This window comes from Spermophilus citellus, assembly GCF_964194105.1.
Source record: "Spermophilus citellus genome assembly, chromosome: 17".
In the NCBI taxonomy this organism is placed as follows: domain Eukaryota; kingdom Metazoa; phylum Chordata; class Mammalia; order Rodentia; family Sciuridae; genus Spermophilus; species Spermophilus citellus.
The window spans coordinates 67,285,646-67,310,000 of record NC_138199.1 but is presented as its reverse complement, the minus strand read 5'-3'; the positions used below and the strand labels follow the sequence as shown (position 1 = coordinate 67,310,000).

At 36.3% G+C, this 24,355-nt stretch overlaps 1 protein-coding gene across 1 annotated transcript in view; it reads left to right on the top strand.

Annotated features, from left to right (window-relative positions):
• Positions 1–294: 294 nt before the first annotated feature.
• LOC308636447 (ABC-type organic anion transporter ABCA8-like) overlaps positions 295–24,355 on the top strand; it is a 59,714-nt gene continuing 35,653 nt past the window's right edge. The window contains 20 exon segments of the mRNA XM_081271925.1: positions 295–911; positions 3,819–3,920; positions 4,965–5,169; positions 5,793–5,858; positions 5,861–5,953; positions 9,962–10,065; positions 10,695–10,793; positions 10,795–10,922; positions 12,456–12,597; positions 12,909–13,094; positions 14,230–14,377; positions 15,275–15,443; positions 16,723–16,781; positions 17,459–17,569; positions 18,354–18,529; positions 18,991–19,110; positions 19,496–19,634; positions 20,976–21,025; positions 21,029–21,066; positions 24,196–24,335. Coding sequence (XP_081128051.1) covers positions 894–911; positions 3,819–3,920; positions 4,965–5,169; positions 5,793–5,858; positions 5,861–5,953; positions 9,962–10,065; positions 10,695–10,793; positions 10,795–10,922; positions 12,456–12,597; positions 12,909–13,094; positions 14,230–14,377; positions 15,275–15,443; positions 16,723–16,781; positions 17,459–17,569; positions 18,354–18,529; positions 18,991–19,110; positions 19,496–19,634; positions 20,976–21,025; positions 21,029–21,066; positions 24,196–24,335 — 2,293 coding nt within the window. The 5' untranslated portion in view covers positions 295–893.

Here is a 24,355-nt window from a genome sequence, read left to right as displayed (position 1 = left end):
TCACAACACTGCTTTGAATGTGCATGATTTGTGGTAGACAGATGATACATGCTTCTGTAGTATAAACATTTTGGTTTGAATTTAAAAACAGCATCAAAAGATAAAAGTCAAGTCATTCGAGTTGGAAACTATTTGCCATATGCGTATCAAGGAATTCATGTTATCAATCTTTTCACGAACTGAAGAACATACACCAGTTGGGGAGAAATAAAGTTGTAATACTAACTTACAATGGAAGATCGAAGGGGTGGGGGAGGGATTGATGGCTCCATGCTGCCCAGGGCTATGGCTGATTCCACAGCTAGAAGATCTCACTCTGAGCCATCTCACTGTCCCCTACAACCCTGCATGACCCCCTTCTAAGTGCCCATTCATAATTCTCCACACTAAGAATGCCCATGGGGAGCCTCAGCACCCTCTCATGGAGCAACCTGACCTACTGCTATTTCATTCTTGAAATTTCCTTTCCCTCCTTCTCTCTTTCCATGGGCTTCCTGACCTCTTTTCTTCATCCGATAGACTTGCTTCCAGCCTCAGTGAACGTCCTGTGTAGTTTTCCTCTCTGGCAATATCCTCTGAGCCTGCCTTGGCCAACGGGATTGCCTTTGGAACTGGCCCCTGGACTCCTCACCCCAGCTTTGACTAGGAAACAGCAGCACCCCCTGTGTGATCCTGTCCCATGGCTGGGACAGGGGCTTCAGGTGGGCTCATACCCACTCCTCATCACTATGGACCTGTTCACAGCAGCCCTGAGTGTCCATGGGGTCTGCAGAGAGGGAGGAGACCACTGGCTTCAGAAGTCAGGACTTAAGAGCCGGCTGCCAGTCTTCGCCATGGAGCTGCTGGCTCTGTGGTAGAAGTCCTGACCCAGCCTTCCAAGTCGTATTCCTGGCATGCTTCCCAGAAAACTGGTAAGCATTCCAGGATCTCTTTATTTTCTATAATGTAGCTTAGACGTCCTCATTCCTCCCACAGGAAAGACCTTACAAAAGCACTTGTGTTCCACAGTTTTCAGGGGAGGCCCAGCAAATCGTATTTGTATAGTGTTGGTTAACTGGGGCTATGGAGAGAAGTGGCAATAGTATTGGCCTCTGAGGAATTTTGTATCCCTGCTACAATAAAATGTAGATATATATTCCTCTACTAATTCACACACACACACACACACACACACACACACACACACTCCTCTACATGTTCTTTACTCAATGTCAAATATCATAAAACTGATTTGCTTCTTTATTAGAGGAAAGTTCTGGTCTACTGCAAATTGTAATCCTTAGAGGAGAAGGCAGTATCCATAGAAGAATAATGCTGCTCCTTGCAGGCAATTTTAGGTAAAGTATATAGGATGTTTCATAGAGAACTAACCCTACAGAGGACAAAGGTTGGTGAATTCTTAATCCAGCAGAGGCCAACCCAATCCCAATTGAGGGGAAATGCTTACCCTCTACCTCGAACATAATCTCAAACATATCACTCTCTATTGTTGGAAAAATTATTTCACTATGTACTTTAAGTTAAAAATTGAACACATTTCTAAGTAAGAACGACTAGAATGATCGGGTTGGAACTCAGCAGCAAATTAAAATATCTAGACAATATTTGTAAGAAAACAGAGATAGTAAAAGATGTTAAGCTTTCATAAAATAAGTCATAGTTCCCTGGGAAACTCCAAAATTTAAGAGTGACCATTAAAGAACTGTAAATACCTCTCATATCTTTGGTACAGGAGAGAAAAGAAGAAATTTTTACCAATTTAAAAAGAATTGATAAGGTATGAAGATAGAACTAAAAGCAAAGACAGCATAGGTTTAATAGGAAAACAAAACACAATGCATGATCATCCCAAACAAAAAAGGCATGCATAACATAATTCACTTCATAAAATATAGCTACCAGTTTAGATTTCTAAACATTGAAGCAGTAGACTTGTCGAGACAATTTTGAAGAGAACAAGGAGAAAGACCTTTCCTTGTACTTCGGAAGGCTTATTATGGAGCTCTAGTTACTAGACTGTACGTAAGACATACACGTAGAGATTAATTGAAAGAGTAGACTACTTCAAAATGCATATGCATGTATGTGTATAAATACACATATACATATACATCTGGTATTTGAGAGAATAGACACAACAATTAAGAAAGGAGAAACCATCAAGTAACTGGTGTCTGGACAACTTGCCTGACAATTACAGAAGAAAAGAAGAACAATAACATGGTAGGTCATTGTCTCACATCTTATACACAAATAAACTTGGATTAAAGAGGTAACTATAACGAAAAAATCTTTGAAACTATTAGGAATATGTATTTGTAACTTCCCAAAGAGGAAATACTTTCTAAACTGGATATACACAGGAAATACAGAATTAGAGGGAAAAGTTGTTAAATTTGACTAAAACAAAATTAAAATTTGCTTATGATAAAATATACACTGATTTTGGATTGGCAAAGCTAATGAACTAGCAACAAATAAGCATCTGGAATAATAATGAAATAAAAAAAAAAGCCAAACAGAATACAGAAAAAGCTATTTACAGAAGAAATCTAAATAGTCATTCAACATGAAAAATTTCTATGAAAAACAAAATAATACAAATTCAAATAATGAGACACCCTACACACTCTTCAGGTTGACCAACATATGCTTGTGCTTAGAATGGGTCTGAGAGTTATAGATTTTTGTTTTCTGTTGCTTTTCTACCCTCAACTTTCTCTGGCCCTGTCCACCTGAGCCACAAAGGGGATCTCTCTCCATTCTTTCACCCCAACCCCATCAATAAGCCACTGTGGCTTTTGCTCAGTTCAGTGCAAATATAGGTTGAGGGATTGTAGACTTCTTGCTCCAGTCTCTGTATTGAACCCAGTACAAAGGACTCACATGTGGGTGGGGCTTTCTCAGCATTTCTCTTTCTCTATTTACCAGCTCACTCCCACCTGTATTTACATGAAGGTCTGGTACCTCCTTCAGTGGTTGCCTAACTCCGCTTTAAATCCCTGTGGGGTCCACACAGCAAACCTCTGCAGCAACATATCTTTGCTTGGGAATGAGAACAGGGAGTTTCCAGGAAGTGATCTGTTCACAACAGGTTCATGCACAAAAGAGTAAGTCTCCCATGTGGTGGTGTTTAAATGGTGGACCCTAAAAATAGGGGGTCTAGGGGGAGGTAATTAGGCTATTGGGGACATTGTTTGGGGAAGGGATTAATGCTGGTCTTGCAGAGTAAATTGGTTCTCAGGAAAGCAGGTTGTAAATCAAGACCACCTCATGAGCTTGACCCCTTCTGCACGCAGTTGATTCTCTTTCCATTCTTACCCCGTGCTGTGATACCACCAAGGGACCATTTCCAGGACACCAGTACCATGCTGTTTGGATCCTCTGGCCCTCAGAATTGTGAGCCAAATAAACCTCTTTATAAAATACCCAGCCTTAAGTATTTTGTTATAGCAACAGAAAACAGACGAAGGAAAGTCCTCTAGGGACAAAACTGAACATCATACCAGCTAGCAAAATTGGTAATTTCAAGGGGCCATATCCATCTTCACAGGGAAAACTATGAAAGACGAATTTGGAGCTGAGAAGTCATAAGTCAGTAACTGGCCAAGTGCCTCACAAATCCATGATGGAGCAGAGCCTGGAAGCAGGGAGAAGGTGGCATGGGAGTAATAACATGCTAACTCAGGAACACCCAGACTGTAGCACTCGTATGGGATACTGGAGTTACCAGGCTGCTCCCTTTCTGTTTGCAGGTTATTTGTTCCTGTTATGAACTCACATTTACTCATTTTCTCCCTTTCTTTCTCATTGAACAGAGCAACACGGGTAAGAGAAAAATAAGCGTGTGTCAACAAACTTGGGCTTTATTACATAAGAACATTCTTAAAAAGTGGAGAATGAAAAGAGAGCCACTAATGGTATGATTCGTTATCTGTGCCACTTTGTATTTAAGATAGGAAGATGTATATTACCTGAGATGCATTTATGCTTTTATTTTATATTTCCCCTACCAAAAATAAAATGAAAAACCTTTATAAAGCAGAAGAATCTGTTTTTAAGACTCTAAATCTACTTGAAGACATTTAAATTGGCAAAAACCTATAAATTGAGGCCTAAAAGCACAGAGGCTGGCCAGAAACTGAGAATTCAATAAATGTTTTAAAAGCCAATAATTATTCTTCTTATTAGTGTTCCCCACTCATTCATAAGTAGTGATATTCTAAAGACACAGCAAACAAATCAACCCACAGGTAACTGTGGAATTTCTTTCTTTAAAAAAAAAATTCATTTTCTTCAAAAGTAGTACAAAGTTTGGGAATGTATAAGTGCCAAGAAGAAAACTACTTTTTAATGGTACCATGTAATGAAAAGCCTGGTTGAACTTTGGTATCTTTTAAAATCAGTTTCATAGAGCAAGGTAGCATATTGAATTAAATGGGAATTATACTGTATGTACATAGTGAAATCTTTTTAAAATTATGCATTTGGGAAATATGGTGATTCTTAATGGGAATTTGCAAGTGACCAGGATTTATAACTAATTACTGAAACAGTGTTCCTCGTTATCACTCTGTTGAATTTCCAATGTCTGAAACTTGGCATATCATCCCTATAGCAATGCTCTGGGTCTCTTCAACACAGGGACTTTCAGCAGAATCAAATACATCAATGAGTGCATTACCAAAGTAACACTAGCTGACAATAATGTAAAGTGGCGTGTCCTGTTGCGCTTCATTTCTCATGATCAGTCCTTTAGCACTGGTACTGATGCTCAATCCATTTGAATTACTATTAATAGTTCATTTAAATTACTCAGTTTGTTTTATACATATTTTAAATGGTTCATATTGCAAGATGTGTTGAAATTTTAAAAAGGAACAAAGGGACGAATTCTATGACAAATGACTATGGATGAACAATTTGAAATCACAATTTTCTCTCCTCATTCTCGGGCTGCTTAGGAATGGATGAACGCGTTGCTCCTCCTACTTTGTTTGTACTTCTATCCTGTTGGTCATCAAGTTGAAGACTTTTCTTTACGGCCTCCTGTGAACCTCGGAAGGGTAGATTCATTTAATGAATCCAAATTTGCAATGGAATACACGCCTGTCACCAATGTAACCCAACAGATAATGAGCAAAGTAGCTACCACCTCCTTCATGACAGGTGAGTTGTCCAGCAATCCACAAGGAATCTGTGATATCAGAATCCATGCAGATGCAGGCACTTAATTTACATTTCAGCTGATAAAATTGTGTCAATTATCAAAATTGCTAAAATGGGAAACTGAACATACTTCTCCTTTGTTGGAAATAAAGGATTCGTTTAAGTTATGTCAACATAGGCACTCTACATATTTTGAAAAATTATCTTTTTTTTAAATTTCTTCACCTTACTGTCAGAATTTGTACAGGAAAATAACTATATTTATTTCCAGTATCAGCAAGTGCCTAATTGTATACCTATATACAATTTTAGATTTATTAGAATACTAATTATTCTACAAATAGTTTAATTGGTATAGTATATGTTATGTTGATGAAATTGGCTCAATAATCACAACATGTGGGAAAAAAAATAACTAAATTTTATGTGTTTCTTCTGATGGTATCTAAATGAAACTTTAGAAACATCTTCCCCCAACATTTTAGATTTCATGACTCTGCCAAAGTCAATACATGATTTCATTTTATTTTCATAAAGAACTCTAGTAAAAGCTATTGAACATGACATCTCGAAGGTGAGTCTCCCGGTAATTTACTAATAACATCACTTTCTTGTAATGGCAGGTAAAGAAGTCATGGGACTATCAGATGAAGAAAGCATTAAAGAATTGAAAGCAGATTATCATGAGGAAATAGAGTCATCTTTACAAACACATACTCATATCATCTGAAATTCTTGTTGGGACAAAGAATCCCGATCAGTAAGGAACACAGGGACCATACAGGTAACTTTCCAGCCATATGATCACACTGATCACTATTTCATTTATGTTTGAGCCATTCATAGAAACAGATGTTAATATGTCAAGTTAGATCATCTCTCCTCATGGTGATGCCCATGTCATTCTACACATTCAAAAAATGTGCTTTCATCTTTGAGTAAACTAACATATTCAATATATGATCACTATATATAGCCATATACATATATCCAGATATGACTTATGTGTATACATATGTACACATGTACATATAAACATACATTATCTGTGATATATAGCTGTAATATATGGTTGTTAAGGTAAAATAAAATTTATGGATAAAATAGAACAAACTTCCCTTTAAATGCTTAAGTAAATCCATATGAAAGTAAGGGCAATTCTCGAAGGTCTAAAATGGAGAGGGCACCAAACTCAGTGTTAATTGGTTATTATTGGTGCTATATGACTTTGCCAAGCTCAGCAACCAAGAGATTTGGGGTTTAGTAGCTATGTAGGAACAGGGAAGATCTTGGGTTTGTGAAAGATGAAGTTTCCTGAATTAATTTGGAATCTGGAGGGCTGTGTACTCAGCAAGAGTTCACCAAAAAAGAGACACCTGTTGCCAAAGAAAGAATAAAATGAAGTTTGTTGTTCTCCCTTTGGGCTCTGAAATAATACAAAGAGAATTCTTAAGAAAATCATAGCTTTCAGTCACCTTCTCCTGAGTCTAGAGTTCTTCCTTAACTTGAGAAGCTAATCTGAAAAATCTCAACTAAAAAATATAAAGTGCTCCTAGGCTAGTCAGACACTGGGGTGCCTGACAGAAGATATTATAAATTTTCTCTAGAAAAATACGACCTCAACTCAGACAGCAGAGACAAAATATCTCTAAATGTAAATTTACTCTCCAATATGTAAAAATAAGGCACCACGAGAGTCAAGAGAATTGCCCAAGCTGTGTGTATGTATATAGATAGATAGATAGATAGATAGATAGATAGATAGATAGATAGACAGACAAATATATTTCCCAGTGGAATTATAAAACTGAGAATATAAAATAAGCAAGTAATCTAAGGAATAATAGACTTTTTCAGAGAAGTTGACATATTCATTCTAAAATTTGCTTTTTAAAAGGCAAATTTAAATATCAAAACAAAGTATCCAAGCTACTCATTTTTAAAATGAAATAAGAAATTAAGACAGTATGTTACTGCCACAGATGAATAAGCCAATGACAGAGAAGAGAGAATCTTGGAAAATTCTCACATAAACATGGACACTCATATATGACTGAGAGGACATTACCAATTAATGCTGAGAACTGCAGGGAAAATTGTCTCTCCATAAAGAACAAAATAAAATTATCTCATACAGAACAACCAATTTTAGGTAAAAGAATTTTAAAAGTCCTGCAAAACTTTTGGAAGTCAGTATAAGAACATACTTTTATAACTATTGGATAGGAGGACTTTCTTGCAAAAGAAAAATATATAAACTACAAAATAAAAGATAGATATATTCAGCTAGATAAAAATCAAGTAATTCTTATTATCCAAAGATACTGTATAGATAGTGAGAATTTGAGATAGAATTGAAAAAAGATATTGATAACAAATAAAACTAGCAAAAGATGATTTCAGAATATATGAAGATTTTCTTTGAATAAATAAGAAAAAGACCTCAAAATAGGACATTATTGAAAGACATGGCAGGTATTTCACAAAACATGAAACACAGATCAAGATTAAGCACGTGGAGAGATTTCTACCTGCATTAGCAATCAGAGAACTGTATTTTGAAACCACTTGTTACATCATTTCACATTCATTAGATTTGCAAAAACTAACAGTAGTACAAAGTATTGACTAGGATATGTAGAAAAGAGCATGCCTATCCAGTATCATATAATTTTCTAAATTTTGCAAAAATTGAATAATATATAACCCATCATCATAAAAATCTTTTTAGTAAAACTCTCATCCTACGTTAAAGACTGGTAGCCTGTTCTCTCCTTCTTGAGGGCTTAGGAAGCTCTCAGTGAAGAGCCAGACTCAAGGCACTTTAAAAGCAAGTATGGATTTCTCATCTTTCTTCACCTGCTCCTACAAGCAGAATGAGTCACATATAATAGTGCAGAAAACTCATTTCATTTAGAAATCCTTAGTTTAATGTGGAATAGAATATCCCCCAACCTCTGACCAAAGAACCTTGCTGAACTTATAGCCTGGGGAAGAAATAAGCTTTTATGGTGATAAGTTGAGGTTTAGAGGTAATTTGTTACTATAGCATATCATAGACTACCCTGACTGATACACACATATTCATGATAAAATATAAAAGAATTCTTCAAAAAAATATAGCTTTCAGTCTCCTTCCCCTGGGTGAAAAACAATTTTAGATTTTTTAATCGAGGCTGGGGATAAGAGTAGAAACAAGTAGCTTAGATACTTTTATTTTGATATTTAAATTTGCCTTTTAAAAAGAAAATTTTAGATTTTTTTAATGGAGGCTGGGGACAACAGTAAAAAGAAAAAAAGAACTAACCCAAATATCAGGAGAGTAGATAAATAAATTGACTGGTTCACATTTCTACAATGGGATTCCATAATCATAAGAAGAAATAAATAGGGCTATTTAGACAGATTTCAAAGTTATTAAACATAACAACTGAAGTAAAGTGCAGAATAATGAACATAATGAGATCTATGGGTTAAATAGAGTTTATGTTTAAAAATCACTTATATAGTTTAGGGTTACACAGTAAAAGCCTAAAGATATATGTAAACATGAAGTTCAGAAACATCATTAGCTACTTCAAGGATTGGTGCATAGGAAACAACATTTAGACAGTATGTAGAGGAGTTCAACTGTATTTGTAATGATTTATTTTTAAAATTTGGTGATAGGTACATGTGTGTCTATTTTTATATTATTTGTAGATCTGAAATATTTAAAAATAATTTTTAAATATTTAAAATCTTAATGCAATACGCATTTGATTCCTATATTTAACTTTAATTAATCTTATTAAAGACTATCACCTTAATATAATTTCATTAAATATTATAAATACACTCAACATATTATACATAGTTCATATATAAAATAGCTACATTAAATATATTAATATCAATGGACTGGTAGATCTTCTTTTTTTAATAAATAAACTTTTCTCTTCAAAAGACATTCTGATTGACATGATTTAAGCACAGTGAGTTTCCTTATTCAAACTTCCATTTGGCCCTTTATGCTGTGTTGTACCCCATGTTAGAACAAGCTGTATTTCAGTGTTTCTCAATGCATACTAGAAATCCTGCTGGTTTGAAGAACATTGTTATGGTTTAGATATGAGGTGTGCCACAGAAGTTTACATGGAAGACAATGCAAAAAAAATTTAGAGGTGAAATAATGGGGTTATGAGAGCCTTAACCTAATCAATGCATTGCTCCACTTGAACAGATGAACTTGATGGTGTTTGTAGGCAGGTAGGGTGTAGCTGGAGGAGGTAGATCACTGGCAGCCTTTGGGGTATACATTTTGTCCAAGGTGAGTAGGACTCTCTCTGTTTCCTGATTACCATGTCCTAGGTTGCTTTCCTCCACCCTGCCCTTCTGCCATCATGTTCTTTCTCATCTCAGGCCCCAGGCTACAGAGTCAGCTGTCAGAGCTCTGAAACCATGAACATCAAACTTCATTCTTGTGAGGTCTTTTGGTCACAGTGGTGAAAAAGCTGACTAAAACTAATATCAAAAAGATATTGTTTTCACAATGCAGAAATAGAATGAGTTCCACAAAATTCTTGATTGGCAGAGAAGCACAAAAGGTGGTATGAGAAAGATGACTACAGGCAGAACGTTCCCCAAGACAGCTTGGCCTGACTCGTTTGGAGAATCATTACTATAACCTATGTTTTCATGTTTTAGAGCCAAAATAAGTCCATTTGAATTATGGGCCACTGAAAAGTCCATTTCCTGTGATCAGAATTGATATAATTCTAGTGATGATTTCTTGTCTTTTTTAATCACAAAGCTCATTGTTTTGAAGAAGATGAAGATGTTGACTGTTACATCTCAATATTCTGGAAGGAAGGTTTTGTGGCTCTTCAAGCTGCCATTAATGCTGCTATTAAAGAAGTGAGTACAAAATGTTCAATGAAAACTAATTTTCCATGCAAACTAATTATACCAGAGGTACTAGATATCTCATGGAAGGAAATATAAATGGCTAGCCCTGTTCTTTCATTTACTCATTTGTATCTTTACAACAAAGACTACTAAATTTGCTGTATGTCATTAGGAAATAAGGCATACAGAGAAGAAATGTTGTCAGGAAACCAGGGATATAATAAGGACATCAATAGAACAGAAGTAGATGATCATGGGCATATCAAAAAGTCCTTATAGACAAACAAGCAAGTTTCCCAGCCTATAAAGCTGTGGAAAGAGTCTCATTAAAATGGCAATTAAACTAGAAGCTTGAGGTGAGGGGTTTGTCAAATCTAAGATCAGAAAAGGCATTGCAAAGAAATCATGAAGTGACATTGGGTGGGGAGATAGTCAAACACAGTAATGCTAAGAATTATGGAAAGCCTGGAATCCAAAATCCAGGTGGGCCAGTGCAGTACACGGATGTGGAAATGTAGGCCAACTTCAGATCCTAGAAGGATTGCACATTTCTAGGAAAAGAGATGATAAAAACAGAGACACGAAACCCCAGCATGTCATTCAGTGTGGAAATTTTATTTATTATTATCTTTCTTCAGACCACAACAAATCATTCAGTCATGGAGGAACTTATGTCAGTTACCGGAAGATACATGAAGATACAGCCCTTTATTAGTCAAGGAGGAATCTCAACTGATTTTTTTCATTTTCTTCTGCATCATCTCCTTTTCCCCATTCATTTACTATGCATCCATCAATGTCACGAGGGAGAGGAAAACGATGAAGGCCTTGATGACCATGATGGGCCTGCAGGATTCAGCGTTATGGTGAGCTGGCTGTAGCACAGTGTTCTCAATGGAGAATCTTGGGAAAAGTGGGTGTCTGCAATGTATCTTTATTAAAACCTAATGATTTTCTAACTTTTCCCTTTATCCTCCGAATGCAATAAGTCACCCTTGGTATAATGTTTGCCAGGATGAGACAGAATGTGACTGTGATTCTCTCAGGTTTAGTTTGCTGGGCAGTTGTGATAATGGAATGGCTAAGACAGAGGTCAGCATCTCTGCCAGATGGAGGTGGAATTCCAGCTAGCACGGGACTGCAAGGGCAGAAGTCAAAGCTTGAGTAATTCCAAGAATGGACAAGGTTCTGTGTGAGACCTCGAGAGTAATTAACTGACTGACAGGGCATGGAGAAGGACAAAGGTACCAGTGAAGCGAGGAAGATGGGTGGATTGGGCATATTATAATCAATTAGGAGTTAGAGTTCCTTCTGTGCTAAAATCCTGAAAATCAGTATTGACCTCTTTACTGAATTAATATTAGAGGAAATTATAGCAGAGCAGTGAAATCTGGAGATTCTAGAGCCAAACACTTGGATCTGAGACTGTTAACATCTTTGTTCAATGGGTTCTCTGTCAATAACATGAGTAAAACATAGAAATGTCATTTCTGCATTCAGCTGTGGTGAGAAGCAGATGATTTACTATTTGCTAAGTTTTTAAAACACTGCCCAATACATAATAATTGCTCTATGTGCTGGCTATTATTGTGTTGGTCTTGCAGCTATTTTTGATTTTTTAAAAGTATCTTTATTTCATTATACTCTCTAAAGAAGACTGTAAAACAAGATAAAGAAATTGATAAGAAAAGCATAGTGGACTATTCTGAGACAAAGTAAATGATATGATTTTTAGCACTCTATCTCACTGGAAAATGAGTGGAATTAAGGGGAAGTATGTAGACTCCTTGATGCAGAGAAAAGGTGAAAAGAGCTTTTGGTAAGAGAAGTGACAGAATTTCACCATGAGGAGTAATTTCTTATCTCCAAGGAAATTTATGAGGCTTCTCAACCTTTAAGCCTCTAGAGAAAAAGATAGCAGGGATTCACAAAGGGGCTACCATGAACTGAGATGGTGACCCACATAACCTCACCTCACCATGTTCTCACTATAGTATAGTTTTCTATTTTCAGAGGAATAAAGGGGAGAAAAATTGGTTACAGAGTTTTCCCACAGTCACAGGGTAAGAAAGTCCAAAATGAAATGTTGCAACCCAAATTCATCAGACTTGAAACCTAATTATTTAATTTTTTGTTTATAATGATGTGTGTGCATGTGTGTTTCTGAAATTATTTTTCAGAAAAAGAATATTCTTAATTACTTATGAATTCTGTTCTAAAAGTTTTAGTTTGTAATAGCATATCCTAGAATAGACAATAAATATCTGCTGCACAACAGCATGGATGTATGAATGAATGAGTGGGCAAATGAACAATGAAAAATTACAGTAGAATCGATGGTGGGTCCTTCTTTTCAACTGAACACTAAGTACTAAAACAAAGCTCTGTTTTTACACCAGGCTCTCCTGGGGTTTGCTCTATGCTGGCTTCATCTTCATTATGGCCCTTTTCTTGGAACTTACTATAAAATCTACCCAGTTTTTTATTCTGACCAACTTCATGGTAGTTTTCACCCTCTTTCTCCTTTATGGATTGTCACTGGTGAGTTGATGAATTAAATTTTTCCCTGTCTATCTCTTGCCTTAAAAATCAAACTGTTGGTTTCAGATTAACTTATTTAGTCTATCTGTTTTCTGCCTGCTCTAGTTGCATGCAAAAATCTATAGGTGGGTACAACTGGATTAGTAATGCTTTGTGATGTCAATTATTAATACAATTGGCAAAATAATAGTTTCACTCATTACATGCAAACTAATAATAGAACTAAAATGTTGTATGTAAAATCCCTCCTGCTATCATGCCACTAATAATTCATGGAGAGAGCTTACCCAGTTGGGTCTTCTCTTGTTTAGATTGCTCTGGCTTTCCTGATGAGTGTCTTGGTGAAGAAGTCTTTCCTCACTAGCCTAGTGGTGTTCCACCTTACTGTCTTCTGGGGAAGCCTTGGATTCACAGCATTGTACAGATATCTCCCAGTGTCTTTGGAGTGGATTTTCAGTTTTCTTAGCCCGTTTGCTTTCACCCTTGGAATGTCCCAGGTAAGAAGCCATCTAATGATCGGTGAAAAGCATCTTTCTTCTCTGGAAGAATCTGTAATCAAAAAAAAAAAAAAAAAGAAAAGAAAAAGAATCTGTAATAGTTTTCATACTTCAACATGGTGAAATTTAAAACCCTCCTGTAGACTTTTTGATTTTGCAAAGCTGAACTTTTAAAAGCTTTGAAAGTACTTAGCCCAGCAAAATAAGCCTAAACCAAAGGCAGGGGGTGAATGATCAATACAAAATCCTTTGGAGACCATATAAAGCATTTTCTTTGGCTATTAAATACATATTTGATGTTATGAACACCATGTTGTGAGCTCTAGTCACATTACATACAGTAGGGCCCCAAGGCTGCTTCCTCCCCTCTAAGGTCACTTTGTGCCCATGGATCCACATCTCCCCATCCCCTCCTCCCTGGACCCTCCCCGGCTTCTAGTGACCACTCTTCTGCTCTCTATTTCTGTGGCTTCAGCTTCTGTTCATATTTTGATTTAGCAATTTAAAACAACATACACCATCAAGCTAAAAATACCTTGAAAACATATCAACTAACTGGCAAAGTGTTTCTTTTCATAAAATTTTTTCTTTTATTTTATTGAACTTTTATTTTATTGCCTTCCTTCCAAATAAATGGTGATGCCAATCATGAAATAGCTGGTTTTTAGTGCTTAAGAAAAGAATGGTTAATAATAAAGCAATTCTTCATTAGAATATCATAGACCCTACTGGGTTGTTGTTTGTTTGTTTGTTTTTAACATATCACTACTATTTTTTTTCCAGAATGAAAATTATTTGTTATGCAGCCATTTTCAGGACTCACCCCTCTTTTGACTTTGTCTTATTTGGTAAAAGTCTAAATTTAGCTCTAGTGCCATCATTTGCCATGTTTCCCTACCTCCTCCTAATGCTCCAATTTCATTTAGAACACACTTTCCTCACCACAGTTGTTAACACCTTTTACAGTTTCTCAACTGTCCGTGCCTTCTGATACATTTGACAACCATCAAGTAGGCCATCTCCTTGTTTAAATTTCTATTCCCAGGAGGAGACAATAAGTAGCCATCTTATTCTTGTTATTTAAATTATTTAAAATGTATCACAAATGTAACTTATCTTTTTTTTTAATTTTCAGCTTTTACACTTGGATTATGACGTAAATTCTAATGCATTTCTTGATGCACCAGTCGGCTCCAATCTAATTATAGCAACACATTTCATGTTGGCCTTTGACACTTTCCTCTGTCTGGCACTCATGATGTACTTTGAAAAATTTTTGCCAAGTGAGTGGTTATGATTAAAATCAAACATCATTTGAGTAACGTTCTTTCCTAGAACAGATTTCCTAATACATGTATGATTTATATGTTACAAACCACTTTGCTGCTTTTGTATAGCTAGTTAGCATGGCAGTTCAGAAACACACAAATGTAGATTTTTTTTTAATTGTAGTTCTAGAGATGGAACCTGGGCCTCATGTATACTAGGCAAACATTTGCTAATGAACTGCACCTCCAGCAAATTATAAATTTGCTTTAGAAGAAAGTTATTGTCTAGGAATGAGATAAAACAGGAATATAAAGTTGCTTTCTAAAGTTCCACTGTTGAGTTTGAATAATTTTTTTTGCCCCATTCTTCCCCTTTCTCACAAATGTGTTGTTTTGTTAAGTCCCATTCTATCTTCTCTTAGAATATTTGTTTTATTTTTCCAGTAGTCATTTCCCAATATCTTCTTCGTTTGTTAATAAAATTACAACAGAATTCAACAGGCCCAGAATCATTTGCATTTTGATTCTAATATCTGGCTTTATTAGGATTAATTGAACATTTATTAAAATTCCTCCTGAAAACTTTTTAATCTCAGTTTCATTGCTTCCTATAGGAATAACTATTATAATAGGGATATCTTGGTGATTATTTTTTTCTTATGAAGTTGCACATGTTAAAACATGCTCATTGGGACTCGGGCCTAGCTTAATAGTTGAGCACATTCTTTAGCATGAATGATTACCTGGGTTTAATACCCAGCACCAAAAGTAGAAACAAAAACACAAAAAAATGTATTGCCTTGTGTTGACCAACAAGGCTTAGCAGCAAAGGGGTTGTATTGCCAAGCTAGGTTAGTGTCACTCTTCCCTAAAATTGCTTATTGACCTTATATTTGTCACCGGGTCATGCAGATGAATTTGGACATCAACATTCACCCTGGTTTTTCCTGAAGTCCTCGTTTTGGTCACGACAACAAAAGGCTGATCATGTGATCCTTGAAGATAAAATAGATTCCAATCCTTCATCTAATGACTCTTTTGAACCAGTGTCTCCAGAATTCCATGGGAAAGAAGCCATCAGGTCACAAGGATGTGAATGGAGTCCAAGTCAAGGTTGGGGAGCTAAGAATTGGCACCTGAGACAAGCAGAGTTCTCCCTGGGCTCTGGAGAAGTGACCACGCCACAACACTTGCATCACTTCTCACTTTAAAGAAGTCCCTTACTAGCCCCCTGCAGTGTTGACATCTACATTAAATAAAAACTTAGATTTCACCAGTGAAGACAGGTCAACAAAACTCTTGCTTGGATTCTTGGTCTTTTTGTTCGTTTCTTTCTTTCTCCATCCTTAGCCTCCCTACTTTGTTTGGCAACATTTATTCACATTTTATACACATTGCATTTATGATACTTCTCATTTTTTGACAGTAAAATGGAATCAAAATAGAAATAAGAAAACCTAATTACATAGTTTAATATGAATAAAACCTGCACTGTCTGATGAACAATAAATGACAAAATAACATAAATTTGACTTCACTTTTGGATTCCAGTTACCTGATAGAATGAAATCGTGCAGATAAAATATCTAGAATTCTAGATCTGTGATAGCACCCAGCACATGTTAACTCCATTCCTTTCCACTGCCACCACCATTATCATCTCACCAATGTCCTCTTAAGCTTGTTGAATGTTCACCATGAGCCAAGCATTATGCATGCAAGATGAAATAGTTTATATAACCTACAACACAATCCTAAAGCATTCCAAATCCTCAGGTTGCAAATACTGAAACTTACCTGGATCCAGTACCCTGCCTAAAATAACAGAGTAACCAAGTGGTGCAGATGACATGAGTCAGGTGGGTAGCCCTGTGAGACTCCTGCCTCCCTGTTGTGATGCACCACCTCTCTTCCTTATGCTACCTTTCAAGGATCCTCTGGAGACCGAGACTCAAGAGATCACCAACCTGTGCTAGTGGTTCATGCTGACCCTTTTAGTGTTGGGTGCCCACTTCCTCTCTTGCTCTGACTTCCATAACTTTGCAGTCCAGAGATGGCCCTGTTCTCTATTAATTGATGTTAGACCATGGCCCAGTCCAGGGAAAGAGTCTCAACTGGTAAGACCCAAGCACAAATTTTTAAAACTCATCAGGTGATGCCAATGTCCAGCCAGGACCACAGTATTCTGCAGGATTCTTGAGAATTCTGTCCCACAACCAGCACTGCAAGAGAGTGACTGCTACCTCTCTCTCCATCCTGAAGATCAGTTTCACCTGATTCTGGCAGCCAAACTGGAATTACAGACCAGAGAGAACTGTCATCTTGAAGTAGCTTTTCTTTTTTCTTTCTTTTTTTTTCAGAATCAGAAATATTACAAAAGAATATAAAGGAAAACCTGAAAAAATAGAAGCTTTGAAAGGTAAAAAAAAATTTATATTGATGTCGATTTCATGATTTAAATTCACATTGTTTTGCTTTTATTGAGCACTTAATGATAATATCTCAGATTTGAAAAGTTATTTGAACCCTATTATAAATTTTCCCCTCTAATACATCCCTTTTACTTTATAAAAGTTAGAAAAAGTGGGCGTTTTAGAATTACATGTATTTAAAATCTATACTGATGTAACCTATGGATATTTTTTCCTACACACTCATTTTTTTCTTCTATAATCCAAAAGCTATGGGTAGATACTCTATTTTTTTCCTTTTCTGAAAGGGAGGGGCACTTACCTATATACCACTCGTTTTAGCTATGTGACACTTTATTATTAATCTATTCTCCCATTCAATAAATACTAGCATCTACCTCCATATGCCAGGCAATTTCAATGAATTTAAAGGTATAAGGCATGTTTCATTCATTTTAATCAAATAACTTAAAAATTCTAGAAAGGATTTTTGAAAAATTAGTTTTTAAGGGTATTTTTCTTTTGAACTTACAATGTATTCACACTACAAAATACAACCATTCCAGGAAATCAAGTATTAATTCATTGGTTCTGTAGCAGAATGTTATTTGTGATTTTTATTATTTTCCTTCCTTCCTCCCATCTCTTCTCCCTCCTTCCTTATCTTACCTTCCATTCCTCCTAGACCTAGTATTGGACATTTATGAAGGCCAAATCACTGCAATCCTTGGTCACAGTGGAGCTGGAAAATCAACACTGTTAAATATTCTTAGTGGGTTGTCTGTTCCCACCAAAGGTGAGAGTTCTTTTTTCCAAAGTCAGGTTGACAAAGAAGTAATCTGCTAATATAAAATCCTCCTGATTATTAATGATAAACACAGATACCAAAGAAAAAATGGAAATCTATTTGTAGTATTATTCCATAAAAGTTTGTGATGTTTAATTACTACATATAGAATGTAAGTATTTTGTGATGATTATTGTCATGGTCATCAGTTTGGCATTCCCATATGTATCTGTAAGCTTTTGCTGCATGACAAATACTCCCAAACGGAATGGCTTAAAATAATTTTTTTTTTCATGACTCTGTGGGTTAACTGGTTTTTCTCTGTTCTGAACCAAGTGATTGACACTTGGTAATTTAACATGTGCCCCCTCACATATTTGAGGCTTCAGATAGGACAGCTGCACCTCTGTTTTTGCAAGGACTTTCATGTTGCAAGAGGCTAGATTGGGATTTTTACCCAATGTTCTTCATGATCCCAGCAACAAAAGAGGACAAGTCACAGTGTGTAGCTTATTCATCAGCTCTATTTGTATCACTTTTGCTAAGGCCCCAGTGGGCATCTAGCCAACCTAATTATAAATGGTAAAAGACTACACTACATCATTAGGAATAAAATCCCAGATGGGAACTCCTTTTACAATTTACAACTGAAATGAAAATTCATAGCGCCTAAATTGTATAAAGCTTGAGGATAAAATAGTTTATTGATTAGTGCATTGATTGTGATTTTTTTTATTTGGAAATACTCTGTTTTACTCATTATCCAGATATTAATGTAGAATCTTTGTAATAGGTTCTGTCACCATCTACAATAATAAACTTTCAGAAATGGATGACCTAGAAAACATCATCAAGATCACTGGAATTTGTCCACAATCCAATGTGCAGTTTGACTTCCTGACTGTGGAAGAAAACCTCAGGCTATTTGCTAAAATAAGAGAGATTCTGCCACAAGAAGTGGAGCAAGAGGTATATAAATACATTAAAACTCATGTATTGGTCAAAGTGAGATTTCTAATCCTATTTTCTCAGTTTTGTTTTGTTTTTCTCTTTTATTAATTATCTGTGTATAAGTCGTTGGTAAATGTTGAAGAGGAAAATCCAATTTAAGCAATAGTGAACATTTAGATAATTTACAATGTGTCCTGCATATCCTTTACTGTAAATGTAAAACTCATTTATTGCTTAGAACGACACTATGAGATAAAGCTGTTATTATTCCCATTTTATGCATGTAGAAACTGAGGTTCAGAGAGAAAGTAACTTGACTGAGATCACACAGCAGCTGAAGATGGAAGGGCATTCAAAGCCAGGCAGTTTGGCCACAGGGTCCATGCTTTTAATCATTATGTTTACAGCTTTGCATTTTTAAAAAAAGGAAAAAAGTAATGAATCTTAGTATATGACATACAATGTTGTCTTTTGATTAGATACAAAGAGTTTTGCTGGAATTGGAAATACAAAATATTCAGAATGTCCTGGCTCAAAACTTAAGTGGTGGACAGAAAAGAAAACTAACCTTTGGGATTGCCATTTTAGGAGATCCTCAGGTGAGTTCAGCTAAATTTATGGGTGTTTTCAAGTTTTAGTGAAACTTTTGATGAGAGTTCAAACCTTGTAATTGAAAAAGGACGTGTTTGATAAAATATTTATAATAAAATATTCAAAATAAGAACAAAATCCTAATCACAATACCTTTTAAATACAAATAAAGGATGGGGGATGTAGCCCAGTGGTAGAGTGCTTGCCTGGCATACACGAGGCTCTGGGTTTGACCCTCAGTACTGCAAAAAAGTAAGTAAATAAATGTATATAAATAATATGGTCTTTACATTGTTTTCTGGAAAAACTTCACCTTAGGAGAAACACACACACACACACTCACACACACACACACACACACACACTTCTCCTTCATACCTCCCTCCTCTGCAGGTTTTCCTATTAGATGAACCCAGTGCTGGAATGGATCCCTTCTCAAGACACAGAATTTGGAACCTCCTGAAAGAGCATAGAAGAGACCGTGTGATCCTTTTTACTACTCAGTTCATGGATGAGGCTGACCTCCTGGCAGGTAATTGCTGGTTTTCATTGAATATCCTCATGAGGACTTCAGGGTATTTGAGAAATGTGGATTGGTATTCTGGACAGCTCTATTTAATACTGGAAATCTAGCCATCCATGGTAATCTGTACCACTGGGGATGAGATGCAATTGGGCCCAAATCTCCTTGCCTCCAGCCATTTCTATGTATCTTGTAAAATTTGTATTATTTGATGATGTAGGAGTGGGCTGTTCCAGGGAAGTAAGTAGAGTCAGTATTCTAAGAGATTAATTCTCTCAGAATAGAGACATATCAACTTGAAATATCCAAAGAATTTTAATGTTTGATCCATCAAAATGTGTTATGTGATGATTCTCTATGATAGACAGTATATTCACATAGTTGAATCTCCCTGATGAGTTGGTGCAAAGATGACCTAAAATACATAAATTAGATTAAAATAAAGTAAGGACTTTACGGAGTCCTTACTAGCTCCAACTCTGTGCAGACTACAGACACTCCTTAACTGGAGTTAGATCATACTGCGTTTTCTCAAAAAGCAAATGGAATTCATCTATTCCTCCCATGCTCCCCCTCCCTACTCCACTATGAGTCAGTCACTTTATATCAGAGAAAACATTTGGTATTTGTCTTTTGGGGATGGGCTAACTTCACTTAGCATTATCTTCTCCAACTCCATCCATTTATCTGCAAATGCCATGATTTTATTCTCTTTTATTGCTGAGTAATATTCCATTGTGTATTTATGCCACATTTTTTTTATCTATTCATCTATTGAAGGGCATCTAGGTTGGTTCCACAGTTTAGCTATTGTGAATTGTGCTGCTTTAAACATTGATGTGGCTGTGTCCCTGTAGTATGCTGTTTTTAAGTCCTTTGGGTATAGACCAAGGAAAGGGATAGCTGGGTCAAATGGTGGTTCCATTCCCAGTTTTCCAAGGAATCTCCATACTGCTTTTGGCTGCACCAATTTGCAGTCCCACCAGCAATGTACGAGTGTACCTTTCTCCCTACATCCTCGCCAACACTTATTGTTGTTTGTCTTCATAATAGCTGCCATTTGACTGGAGTGAGATGATAAACTCTAGGTAGGGCAGAGGGGTGGGAGGGGAAGAGAGGGGGCAGGGGGTTAGCAATGATGGTGGAATGTGATGGACAGCATTATCCAAAGTACATGTATGAAGACATGAATTGGTATGAACATACTTTATATACAAACAGAGATATGAAAAATTGTGCTCCATATGTGTAATAAGAATTGTAATGCATTCCACTGTCGTGTATTTAAAAAATAAAATCAATTTAAAAAAACTGCCTATCAAACTCTCTTCTTTGATTCTTCCTTTTCAGATAGGAAAGTGTTTCTCTCCAAAGGGAAACTGAAGTGTGCGGGTTCTTCATAGTTTCTGAAGAAAAAGTGGGGGATCGGTTATCACCTCAGGTAGGGCCACCAGGGAAGGTTCTTTTGGTAAAAGAGAGGCTTGATGGTGATGGAAACAAACATGCCAAGAAGACCTGTATTCATTATACCCAAGTGCTTGCACACCCACATGCACGTATCTGTGCAGAGCTATTGATACAGAAATCATGTATGTGTGAGAGTTGACGACTTTGGAGACGCTTGAGATTGAGAATATAAGATGGCAACAGAAGTTTAGATAAATGTATGTTAGGAAATGTATTCAGAATGCATGGTCTATGGAAACATGTATTAAGGGAACTTTTTCACTGATATATTCTTTCATACCTTAATCATCTCTCACCCAGGGTGTTAATATAATTTCCTACTTGCTTCCAATTCCTTCGGTGCTTCCGCCTTTTTCTTGACCTTCTCCTTTCCATTCTTCTCAATTATTAGTGTTTTGAATAGTAGCATGTGAGAGCTGTTATTTATTCAGATGATACTTAACATTATTTTATTTCAATCTTTTATTTTTGAGGTGGGAATCATCATTACTTTTACTTTACACGATAAAATTATATACTCCCTATGTGTCTTAGACTGACTATTTTGTGCTGCTAGAACAGAGTACCTGAGAATGGGTAATTTATAAAGAATAAACATTTATTTCCTACAGTTCTGGAGGCTAGGAAGTCCAAGGTTGAGGGATCACACTTGGCACGGGTCTTCTTGCTGCATCATCCCATGGTAAAAGGAGAAAGGGCAAGAGATCACACACAGGGCAGGGTAGGGGGTAAACTCATCATTTTATCGGGAATCCATTCCCACAATAACTAACCCACCTCTATGATAATGGCATGAATCCATTCATGAAGAGAGAGCCTCATGACCTAATCACCTCTCAAAGCTTCCACATCTCAACACCATTGCACTGGGATTATTTCCAGCCCATGAACTTTGAGAGTCACGTTCAAACCATAACACTACGTTGTTGTGTGGTAGAGCCACGAATTGATTCTCAACATGTTTAGCTTCAAATCTAGTGTCCAAGACCATGTTTTAATTTTTAAATTAATTGGTTAGTTCTGATTTATATAATTTATACTTAAAAAAGAAAATAAAGATAAAATGACAAAACATAACAAACAAACTTCAGAAATTTTACCTACCAGAATCCAAACCATGTAGCCAAATAATGCTGGTGTGACCTGTCTGTCATGACTCCCATACCATGTACCCTGACCCAATTCAACACCCTTTAGTTAAAGTGAAATAGTCATCGCTCCTTATGCATGTCCTACCATGATCTACACTGTTTTTTTGAGGCTAGCTGTTGAACCCATTTCCACCTGTTTAAATCCTAAAGAGTTATATGGATAATATCTCATGCACACTTTGATAATCTTCCTGTTTTGTGTGATGTCCCAATTTTGTTTTTAATTCCCTGAAGCATTTGGTTTGCACTTTTTCTTAGAAGTTATTTAGACTTTTTGAAACTCAGTTTTCTCACTTATAAACTGGGAGTAATAACTCCCAGGTTATAAGTAAAGGTTATAGAAAAATAAATGAGATGTTGCTTAGAATCTTGTGTAATATTGAGGACATACCATGCTCTCAAAATAAAGGTGCTAGTCAGGTTCCCTGCCCAATTCATGACTCTTTCCATGGGCCTCTGGACAGTAATTTGCATAATTGCTTCCCGTTCTTCTTCAAAGCCTGAGGTTAACAAATTATGGCCCCGTGAGCCAAATTCAGCCCCCTTCCTGTTTTTGTAAATAAAGTTTTGATTGGGCCCAGGCTTGCAATTCTCTTGCACATTGCCTACAGAGCTTCTGAGACACAACAGAGAGTTGAAACACGTGGACTAGACTTTGCAGGCAATGTCTAAACTATTTGCTACCCAGCCATTTACAGAAAAAGTTTGCCAAGCCTGCCTTCCGACGGATAAGCTCCTGAGGAAAGACACTGTGTACCACTTACAAAGTCCTCCAGAACACCCAGCTCAAGTTCTTATAAGGGGCCAGGAAATGTTTATAGCTTGTTTTATTTCATGGCAAATTCCCTCAGTGGGTTTCACTGCTTCTAGGAATAATACATAGTCTTATAAATTCATGCATGCCTTATGAGTAAATGGAATAATTCTGACTGAAGCATTTAGCTCAATAAAACAGCAACCATTTTTAAGGGCTAAGTGTTAGCATCCCTATTTTTCAGTTCTTAGCAACCTTAGATGTTAGAAATCATTATTCTATTTTACTAATGAGGAAACTGCTGAGATAGGTTAAATTAGATTTTTCAAATGGCAAAAACTATGATTCAAAGTAAAATCATGACATATTGTTATCTACTACATACTTACTAACCTTGATTATTCAATTTTTATTTCCTATAATGGGAAAATAGTATGGTGTGTTTGAATGGCTAGACTTCTCAATGATATTTTGTTCTTATTCAAAGTTTTGGGGTTGACACTAGAAAGAAAGCTAAAATTGGGGATCCCAGTTCCCCAAGCCCACATGCATCCATAATTAGTTTCTATCTATAACCCAGTTTCCTTCATAGCATTTACTACTATTGATAATTAGTTTACTTATCTGTTTGTTTTCTTCCTGTCTCCCTGACTAGATAATTTCATAAGTGCTGGCTAATGTTTTCTTATTCACCTTGTACCCTGAGCACTTAGTGGGGTGATGTTTATCACATACTAAGAAATTTGCATTTAATGATTAACTCAATAACAGTACCTGTTTGGCTTCTATCAAAAGTCTCTTGTTCTTTCAAACCAGTACGATAATCCTATTTAGCTAACTTAAACTTCCTCGGTTAAACATAATTGTCAACATTATCCATCTTGCTTATTCCTGATCTTTGCTGCATTCCTAGTATTTCTACCATGTATTATTCTCCACTTAAGGACCTGAATCACTATTGATCTTCTCCGGGCACCATCCCTCAGTAATATGACCAGTAATTCTGTTTAGCTTCATCTTTGCTTTCCCACATTACATTTATGTGATTGGGATCTTTGTCCTCTTATTTAATGTTTTCATGTCCTGTTTTTTTGCATTAGATATTAGCTGGTTTTCTTTGTCCTATAGAGATTAGACTTGATTTTCATGGTATTGGAGACTATGTCAAAAAACATACCTTTTTTTTTTTTAACGCCAGTTTGCAGTTGAATGAACTATGTGCTCAGGAAAAGATAACATCCCTTGTTAAACAGCACATCCCTGATGCCAAATTATCAGCAGAAAGTGAAGGAAAGCTTGTCTATACACTACCCTTAGAAACAACCCATAGTTTTCCAGGTAATGTTTATAGAAACATG